The sequence below is a fragment of the Dreissena polymorpha genome, chromosome 3 (genome assembly GCF_020536995.1).
Source record: "Dreissena polymorpha isolate Duluth1 chromosome 3, UMN_Dpol_1.0, whole genome shotgun sequence".
Taxonomy (NCBI): Eukaryota; Metazoa; Mollusca; class Bivalvia; order Myida; family Dreissenidae; genus Dreissena; species Dreissena polymorpha.
Window position 1 is genome coordinate 122,450,693 of NC_068357.1, and position 11,106 is coordinate 122,461,798.

Here is an 11,106-nt window from a genome sequence, read left to right on the forward strand (position 1 = left end):
CGCCGACTGTCTGAGAGTCTCTTGCAGGTGCCACGGAGGTCTGGGAGACTTCTGGCACAGTCTGGGAGTCTCCTGCAGGTGCCCAGACTGTCTTGGCACCATCGTAGACTGTCTGGGAGTGTCCTGCAGGTGCGCCGCCGGTCTTGGAGACTGGCACCGTCGCACACTGTCTGGGAGTCTCCTGCGGGTGCCTCGCCGGTCCTTAAGACTTTCTGGCACCGTCGCAGACTGTCTGTGTGTCTTCTGCAGGTGCCCAGATGGTCTTGGCACCGTCGCAGACTCTCTTGGAGTCTCCTGCAGGTGCCCAGCTGGTCTGGTAGACCATTTGAAACCGTCGCAGACTGTCTGGAATTGTCCTACAGGTGCTCAGACGATCATGGTACCGTCGAAGATTGTCTGGGAGTCTCTTGGCACGGGTTTTTGGTGCCGACAAAGCGTCAAGCGACGAGCAGTCGTGGTGTGAGGGGTGGACTGCGGTCGCTCGACAATATGTCGAACAACTCGCGGTCGACTGACGATCGTCGCTCTCCATTAAACCCGGTTATCGTCGCACGACGATTATTCGCTGGTACAACCATAGTCGCCCGACCATGGTCGATCTCATTAAACCGGACCCTGGCATATGAATACCGTACGTCAGTCAACCTTACGTTTGCTTTATTTTGGTAAATAGCAGTGTATATTCGATACCAATCTCTTGCACGACGGTCACATTACATTCACCTCTGTGTTGGGCTCAGAACGGACTATTGTTATGAAAGCGTCTCATTCATGTCATGATCATTCCAAGCGTTCATCAGTGAGGTTACAGTATACTAAACAATCTCTTGCACGACGGTTACATTGCATTAACTGCATTAAAGAAAACCATCTCATACCATGATATCTTATATCAGTCTTAATTAATTATTATAAAATTGATATGTTTTTTTTATGTTAAGAAACCGACATACATAAATACGTCGAAGCAATGCCTAACGTCACTCAATAAAAAATATGTACAATTGTTTACATTTGTGAAGTGCGTGGAATGATTACATCTGTGTAAATGGGCAATAAAATAGTTCCAAAGATTTGCATTAAAACTCACAAGTTTTTGCACGATTTATCGTACATTTAAAAGTCATATTTCTTAATTAAATGCATGCGATCATAAGTATCCACTCAAATATACATTGTATGCGTTTGTTCGGTTTTAGCTATTTGGTAGACAAAATGGCGTGCTGAGCCTTATGCAGAGTTGTATGTGAGAGCAAGGAACGACAACTCTGCGTGGAGATTGATTCGATACAGGTAACGATTACACCTGATAGCTTTATGTAGTAGCACAGCTGCTATGATCTTCGTACGAAAACCAATAAGATATGCTTAATGTAGTCACAGTTGTTGTTGATGATGTTTTGTATCATTTCGAGAACAACTGTTTGCTTTCATTTTTCCGATCATGATAATATCTAGGCTTTTAAAAAATTAGCATTTTGTTGATTAATGCCTGTTCATTAGAAGCCATTTAAGGCAAAAGCCGCCCCCCCCCCCTTCAAATCTGAAACTGTGACGAATAGGCTCGATTTGTATTGTACTGAATATCAAGGTGATTTTTCGGGCATCGTCTTTTGCAATCTCCACGCAGAGTTGTCGTTCCGGTGCGGAAGTCTGTTAATGTTTTGTATTTTAACAATTCTTACAATTTAAACATGCATATTACTATAGAAACCCATGTGTAGATCAGCCTTTAAGTCATGATGACATTCCACGCTAGAATAACAGGAAATTTCTGGGGTAGAATAGTCTCCTTTCTTGTTGCTTAATACTACCATACTTACTAAACCATCCTTTAATCATCTTAATTTTGTTTGTAGACATTACACTTCTTTATAATTTGTATCTTGACAACTTAAATTTTATTCAGTTTTCTGCTCCAATTAGAAGTTATATTGGCACTAGATTTGCAAAATGATCTTTATAACACCCATAGCAATTAGATCTAAGATTTATCTTACTCTTATATATTTTGTATTAATTAAAACCGACATTTGAAGTTGAAAACTTGATCAACATTCTCATTTGTTGAAGTGAAATATATTCATAAAGTTTTGGCTATTGATGCTGAACTGAATTTTTATAATATGTATAGTCTCTTATAACTCAATTGTGAGTGGCATTTATGTACTATGTTTTAAAGCTATTTTATATATGTTTTACTAGGTACATGATGATGAGACTTTAATAAACTATCTTATCTTATCTTATTTAAGCACGAGCATTGTCTGAATTTTTGTTTATGGCAATACCGTGAAATGATTTCGATTATTAAATAAATAACATTTAGTACATTGCGCAAACGTGTTGTGAGCTAAACATAACAGTTTTGAAAAAATTTAAATAAAGATGTACAAAAATTTATGCCTATAGAAAATCAAAAATTGTTAGTTCAGATTGTTATATTTTAGACCTTTTAGTGTTTAATATGAATAAAAAATAAAAGTAGCTTACCGTATATTCCAAATGCCAGAACTAAAACCCTCTGTAATGTATACATCGACATTTTGCTTATGAAATTTCAACAAACGGTTGATATCTATACATAAATTCAGAGTAGCGAACCATTACCTAAGTAGCTAATATAGTGAGGTTATTTTAAATTCAGATAAAACATGTAAGCCCCGATACGTACATAAAGTAGCTATTATAAGCTAGCAGTAAAATTTATATTTGTGAATAGTAAGAGTTTACGCAACGGTAAACATTACTTCGGTAACTAAACTACCGCGTATCCGTGTAGCCTTAAAATACAACAAAACAGGCCGATCACAACACGGATTTAAGGTAGCGCACCTCTAATGGGCACATATCCAAATATAATCTAATTAATTATTTTTTTAATCAGCATCATTTCACTGAACTACATGCAAATTTGTAGGTAGGCTTTCCATGCTTTTTAAAAAAATATACCGATTTTTTCAAAACCACCCCCACGCTCGGCTTTTGTCCAGTTTATTTTCACCCCTGGGGTATATACAAGTTCCATAATTCATTCAAATTTCCAAATATGGGCATGCAGTTGGTGTGTACAGATGCTGTAAAGGTGTTTAAAGTTTAAACAAGATGAAATAAGTATTCTTTTACAGACATTTATTTTTTACAAATTTTTATCTATGGAAGAGCGCCATGAAATGTAAGTGATATCAGCCAAGTAAAAATTGGGTCGGTTAAAAACAAAGTGTCATAAAATTCAAAATAGTATCATTTAAGTCATATTTTAAACTTAGTTTTTATAGAAACACTATATACAGCAAAAATACCAAGAAGTAGACAGATTTACCGTTTACTTTTTGAAATAAAAATAAAAATGCAACATGCATGGTTCGTATTTTCAACAGTAAATCACCCAATTTCGCCATAACGTTGTTTTAATTTTAATAATTGAAGAATGTGCATAAAAATTGCATCATATTTAACAATAAATATAGCTTATATGCCATATTAAATCAAATTACGTTAGAAAATAAATAAAACGCGTCGAAAAAAAGTATACGTCGTCGGCAGGATTCGAACCTGCGCGGGAATATCCCAAAAGATTACTAGTCTATCGCCTTAACCACTAGGCTACGGCACCTAATAGTAGGCTCTTCAACCTTCGAAGAAATCGCGGGAAGTCATTAGAGGTGCACTACCTTAAATGGGACTAATGAATAATGCTGATATATTTGTTTAAACTAACATGTTTATTGTAGGTTGATTCTTCCTTACTTGCACGATTACGGTAAAAAAAGTATCGTGCAGTAAAGGAAAATTTAGCTGCAATGTTTTATATCGTAAGTTTAAGACAATTTTTCGTGAAGAACACATGTGTACGATTTAATTTTGGATTGCACAAAAGGCGAAAAGAACGCGTGTTTAACCAAACTAAGTCCGCTTATGTTTCTTTGTCTTAAATGTTCGCCGTGTTGGTATGTAAACCGTAAGAACTTCAGAAGAACATCGCACATTGCCCACTGTGTATTTAATCTATCAAACTTAAAACACAATGCAAATATATTACTTTTTCTATATATCTGTGAAGTTACGGCAAAAGGTATTAAACTTTTACAGAGTTAGTCATTATTTTGCACAAAGTGCATAGTCCACCCAAATATTTTTTGAGTGCGCCGTCAACTTCATTCTTATATCAGTACAGCATTAACCCATTTATGCCTAGTGGACTCTCTCATCATTCTAAATTGGATCAATTTATATCCAAAATTAGGGATGTCTAGTATATTTATTTCTTTATTTAGAATATTACTTACTGAAATTCCTTTAAGCAAACAGCGCAGACCCAGATGAGACGCCGCATCATGCGGCGTCTCATCTGGGTCTACGCTGTTTGCAATGTCCTTTTTTCAGGACGCTAGGCATGAATGGGTTAATTACAAAATCCAGTGTGTGACTCGCCTCGTACACTTTTTATTTATTGCAGAATGAAATTACACGCTTGATCTAGACGAATCTTACTATTCCGTGATTCTCTACGAAAAGAAGGTAACGTTAAACAAGCAGAAGAATTGTAAAGTAAATTTAGTGTTCGTACTGCAGTAAACATTACATAAGGTATTAATTAGGTATCGATACAAAATTTCGCTTCCTTACATAACGATCAAGTTTGCAGAATGTATTTCGGAACCACCTTCTTGTAGTTTTGAAGCAATTTTCCAGACTCTGCAAGTGCAGCGTGTGACCGTGTTATACTGCATTCGCGGTCACGAATACGAAACATGACGTAAATATCATATTTATAAGCGCACATGGAATTGGATACGGTCATGTTTAATAGATTTTACGAGATAGAAACCGACTCCTCGTTAGCATGAAAATACTTTCAAGTTTACGAATAGAATCTTTTCACTTGTGAATAAAGACATTAAGGCTGTCTGCTGGTTAAATGCATTAGGTATGACCGTTTTAAATTTCATGCGTGGTAATGTGTATGAAACATGAACGTATCTGTCAGCGCCGACAAAAGATTGAGAAATTGGTGAACAAGCTGCATAAGAATACTGAATACAAAAAGAAATGCAGTTCTACATGTCGAAGAAGGAGCAGAAGTAACGAAGGTCGTCACTGTTAGAGAAGATGTACATTTATACATTTTAGCAGTTGAAGATTATTGTGATTATGAATGCATGCGAACGTAATGGCTCTATTTACTCTTTTGCTTCTAATAGTGATTTGCAAGCAAAGAATGCAAAAACAACTTTAAAACTGTGTAACTTGTAGATTATTCAAAAACTATTCACAGAAATGATTCACATTTATTGCAATTCATTTGACACCAATTAACATTTGAAGTTATGACAACATGTTGATAACACTCTATAATTGGTTTACTTTATGTTAATAGCAGAACACTTATCCTTCCATTTATAATATGATATATTAGCTCTTGCACTTATTTCACTTGTATTCACACATTTTTCGTCGCTGTATAATGAAATGACATTAACAGTTTTTAAGAGATTGCTTACAAATGAACAATCAGCATATCGCTGGACAGCTTGGTTGCCTCTTCATACGAGGGTGGTTGCCATGGTATCGTAGTCCCCATAGTTACCCCAGGTGCCATGATAGAGGTATGCAGTGGGTAGAGTGGCGGGCAGTTTGCAAGTTCGGTCCTCGGAAAGATGTAGTTTTGAGCACATGCTGAAACTATAGTGAAGAATATTAAATCACGCTTAAGCATAGACACAGTTCTGAAACAAAGGTTTGCTTTATAGGAACAGTATCAACGAACTAGAAATCAATCTTGTTGTTGTTTATATTTAAGTTGACGTAATTGTTTGGTTGCGATAGTTTTTATTAATATTTGTTATGTAGAAGAAAGCAATATTGTAATTAATTACGTCACAGCGCGATCCCATTAAAATAAGTAATTCAAGAAATTTTCAGTTGAGTATTATTGACGATCCGTTTTGTTTTCTTCTTTCATTAAAAATTCAGAAAGCATTTGTTAAAATGAAACACCGGACGTATCGATAATTGTTTTGTTGTTGTTTTTTCGCAATTTTGAAAACTGACTTACCTACTGTATTTTTCTTATAAACCGTAGGAATAAATGATAATGTTAAGCTCTAATGGTCCATGATCTTGCATACCGTGAAAAAATACACAAAATATACAGCGGCTCGCTTTGTTTGGCCCTTTGACGTCAAATCGTTATATGTAGTCCCAACGTACGTGTTCTTTACGTTTAAAACCGGATAGCATCGTTAGATACTGTGGAAATATACAATTAAAATGTAATATTTATGCCCCCCTTCGAAGAAGAGGGGGTATATTGCTTTGCTCATGTCGGTGTGTCGGTCTGTCGGTCTGTCGGTCGGTCTGTCCGTCCACCAGGTGGTTGTCGGACGATAACTCAAGAACGCTTGGGCCTAGGATCATGAAACTTCATAGATACATTGATCATGACTCGCAGATGACCCCTATTGATTTTGAGGTCACTAGGTCAAAGGTCAATGTCACGGTGACCAGAAATAGTAAAACGGTTTTTGAATGATAACTCAAGAACGCATACGCCTAGGATCATGAAACTTCATGGGTAGATTGATCATGACTTGCAGATGACCCCTATTGATTTTGAGGTCACTAGGTTAAAGGTCAAGGTCACGGTGACCTGAAATAGTAAAATGGTTTCCGGATGATAACTCAAGAACGCATACGCCTAGGATCATGAAACTTCATGGGTAGATTAATCATGACTTGCAGATGACCCCTATTGTTTTTGAGGTCACAAGGTCAAAGGTTAAGGTCACGGTGACCCGAAATAGTAAAATGATTTTCGGATGATAACTAGAGAACGCTTTTGCCTAGGATCATGACACTTCATAGGTACATTGATCGTGACTCGCAGATGACCCCTATTGATTTTCAGGTCACTAGGTCAAAGGTCAAGGTCACAGTGACAAAAATCGTATTCACACAATGGCTGCCACTACAACGGACAGCCCATATGGGGGGCATGCATGTTTTACAAACAGCCCTTGTTTAATTACATTTCCTCACTCATATCTCAGCACATTAATATGAACGATTTTATAAAATACCAGTCGACACATATTTATTAATGCATCCAAAAATTAAAGCTACTGCAGGGCGTCACAGTGTGACAATGTGTCGTTAACCAAATATCCACATAATAGAAGGGATTTCCCAATAGTGTACATGCCATTGATACATGATTGAGTTTTCAATTCAAAAACACAATTCGTTCAAATGTCTAAAACTCAAATGATATTCATGTCTTTGTACCTGTCACGTAATGAAGATAAAACAAGTCTCTGATGTCTAAATTATTTCTTTATTTTACTCTATTCTCTAACATCAAAATTGTATTTATAGTTTAAACATTATTTTCTAAGTCTATCTGTTGTATTTTCCTAACCCAAGCGCAGAGTGCCGCTCTCCTTCCAAACATCCCCATTTTGTCCCCAATTTAATTTGCATATTTTTCTTTTAAACTTTTGATTGGTCCTCAGCTAGTATGGTTATTATTCATTGGTTGATTCGTCAGAATATTCTAGAAGGAACACTTTTTTCATGTATTCACTTGCTTGGCGGATATACTAAAATTTAATCAATGTATATTTGTACTAATCAATTTTTATTGGTATAGAGTAATTCTGTTACTTTCGTCAGTACTATGACTTTTGTACTCCAGACAATAGCAGGCCTTTTCATCTGTGCTGTTTATTGACCATGATTGTTACTTATAATCTCGTATCTATATGCTGACTCTGGGCTCAATGTATTTTTGTTTGGATTTAATCAGGTCTGACTTTCTATGTTATTGATTCCAATTATACCCCACCCTGAGTGTGTTTGCTTTCTTACTTCAAATAAATCTTAACCAGGTCAGTTTTGTAAATATCTCCCAAGTTGTATTATTAATTGTTCCGACTTTATCTTAACATTGCATGTATACATTCATCTTAACTTTTCATATACATATTACTGAAATATAAACTCATACGAATAATATATTAATTATATTATACATCTACATAATCAATTTCTAAATTTCTAGGTTCTATTTCCTAAATTAGTTTGTTAATAATAATGATATATTCATTATAACCCATTACATTACACATCTACATAATCAATTTCTAAATTTCAAAGTTCTATTTCCTAAATTAGTTTATACTACAATAACCCGACAATAACAATACCATAATGTACAATGAGATAAATTCTTAATATTATATATAGTATATGTACATTACGTTACATACCATTTCTTCCTAACTTATTCTAGTGTGTTCTTATGGAATATTTATCTTTTTCGATTTGATCAAATAGAGATATTACATATCCGATTTACAGGTGTCTGTTACAAATGCCAATCGTTAGTATCCTTTTAGCAACCATATTTAATAATATAACTATACATTAATACACAAACTGTCGCCGTAGTTTGGACTTAATAAATAACAGTTTTAAAACGACGTAGTAAATTATTAGTATCTTATGTAGAATCTGATTATTTCTATTTTTAACAAGTAAACATAAATATCACTAATTTCTTTATCGCATTGAGTTGAATAAAATTATTTTATTATAGGATCTATTTGAAGCTTATATGCACGATGCGTGATTTTTTAGAACAAATTATTAATTCTTACAAAGAACTCATCTTATTAAACGCACATGCCGCTTTCCTGCTTCGATGCATGTTTAAATATAATTGGTGAGCATTGTTCAGAGGGTTGTTCCTAACCTGTTGTTCTGATAACATGCCCATGCGTGACCCTTTGTCTGCACACGCAGCAAAGACAGCAGACGACAATGGCGCCGATGATGGCGAGGAGACCAACACCTCCGATCACAGCTCCTGCAATCTCACTGACGCTTCTGAAAGTTGTAAGCTCAAAATGAACATATCACAATGACTATAAAATAAATGCAATAACAAGTATCTTTATTGTATGCTGATGTTTTGGACTGCTTAACATTTTGCCAGCCATATCATGACGGCCAGTTAACGTACTCATACCCTTCCTCGACATGCTTGGACTAACTACGCGGTTAACCAATAATAAGTGAGTATACGTTGCCTTTAAATGACCTAAGTCGTGTCAGTCCTGCGTCAGTTAGAGATGGAAGGAAAATTAACAGAGAAATAATTGTATGCAATAAAGTTATGGGACCGAGCTGGAATTTGAAATCAATTTAAAATTTGTATATTACTTTAAATGCGTGTATATCTTTTTTCTCTGGAACTCTCATTCTCATAAAGACATTGTCGATACCATTTCCTGGCATCTACCACTGCTTGTTTGTCTTTTAAACGCTCCTCTACTTTCGGTCGCGAATGGAACCACTTGGTCGCAACCCGAACCGAATCTACTACATGGTTAGTTCGTTGTATGGCAACGGCATACACATGGACACTGGCAGAAAGCTACTGGTCGCAGCAAACTGCTTCAAATACATCTTATATGTTAAAGTGTATAATGCGACAAAACGACTTATCGCCAATTGTGCACATGTGCAACTTAGGAGTTATAATGCATAATGCTTCAAATGATCAATCCTCGAGTATAAGTTCGGTTTAAAGATTCCAGGAGTCCCGATAATTTGTCAGTTTCAAACCCCTTCTAAAAACTGCAAGACACTCTTGCTTGTCTGTAAAGCTGTACATACGTATCTTATAAAATCAGCATGCCGAACAATTGGACGCACGAAAAATTATTAGTCTTGAATTAATTCAACGGTAATTATGTTCATGTAATACAGACCAACGCGTCATAATTCATAAGCTAGAATTATTCTGTTAAACATAATTGCACTACGCGCAATGGATTTTATACCATTACACTGGGAGAAACTCTTGCATGCTTAATATATTTGCCGTTAGAGGTTCTTACGTGAACTCGCAGCACTTGTCGATGCCATGTTCAGAACAGCATCCCCACTCGCAGTACTTCAGAATGGACTCGTCTGTGATGCAGAATTGCCCAGTAGGTATAACTGTGAAAATGTCAATAATATTTAAATTTACAATAACATTTTCAATATCAAAACCTAGTTTATATCAAAACCATGTTAAATAGCTCACAACTGATTAATATCGATAACATTTTTTATTTAAATAAAATATTAATTATCGTTGACATGTATTATATTCAAAACAATGATAAATTAAGAACATGTTAAACATCATAACGCGTTCGTAATCAATTTCCTTTCAAATCTGCTAAATTGGGATATCAAAAATTGTTAAATACCAAAAGCATGTTTAATATTATTAATAAGTTCGATATCAATAACATGTTAAATATCGATAGCAAATTAAATATCAATAATCTGTTAAATATCAAAAGTATTTTCAATATTATCTTCATATTCATATAATCAATAACATTTTATAAAAACGAAATTAAAGCAATTTAAATAGGAAATGTACCTATCGGTATTTATAACATTTTAGAGCACATAAATGAATCTTGAAATACTTTGTAAATTTGTTTAATAATATCTTACATATCTACATATTTCATTCTAGATCTAGAGAGGCTTATAAACTTATGAGAGCATAGTCAACAGACAATCGAAACGTCAATCTTATATAACAAATAACGTAAAAGCACGTAACTTACTATTTAGATGATGTATTGGCATTCGTAAAAAGCTATTTCATTAACAGAAAACAAAAATTAAATCACACGACAAATAATTTGAAATAATATTTTACATGTAAAAATCACTTACCAAACGGCGACATGGCATACATCATCCCTGCATTGATAGTGACTAAAACGAACTAGTTTTAATTGAACGAAAATCGTGGTATAATCAACCTGAGGGCGAATTTTGGGTCTGATTTTTAAGGTTTAAAATCGATTGTGATGTGTTCTAATGTAAACCAGTGAAAAGTTGTCACTCATAATTACTTGTGATCCGCTCCGGGCATTTGTTTACATGCACTTTAATCTAACGCATTTGTTAAAAAATAACAGTAGAATTACTAAAAATATACCGTTCCTCAGAAAGCGAAACTTTACATTTTTCATTTTGTTTGCATGTGACATTATAATTTAGATAAACAAAAATCTACTCGTGGTGTCT

The 11,106-nt window shown here is 34.9% G+C and overlaps 1 protein-coding gene and 1 non-coding gene across 2 annotated transcripts; both read right to left on the reverse strand.

Moving 5' to 3' along the window:
- Positions 1-3,534: 3,534 nt before the first annotated feature.
- Trnat-agu (transfer RNA threonine (anticodon AGU)) lies at positions 3,535-3,616 on the reverse strand. Its single transcript has one exon. It is a non-coding gene; the product is annotated as a tRNA-Thr (tRNA).
- A 1,661-nt stretch (positions 3,617-5,277) lies between these two features.
- LOC127873606 (uncharacterized) lies at positions 5,278-10,869 on the reverse strand. The gene is made up of 4 exons (XM_052417480.1): positions 10,750-10,869; positions 9,906-10,008; positions 8,756-8,889; positions 5,278-5,685 (listed from the first exon to the last, which is right to left on the reverse strand). Exons 1-4 carry the CDS (start codon positions 10,772-10,774, stop codon positions 5,501-5,503), a joined length of 447 nt encoding a protein of 148 aa, XP_052273440.1. The 5' UTR covers positions 10,775-10,869; the 3' UTR covers positions 5,278-5,500.
- Between the last annotated feature and the right edge of the window lie 237 nt (positions 10,870-11,106).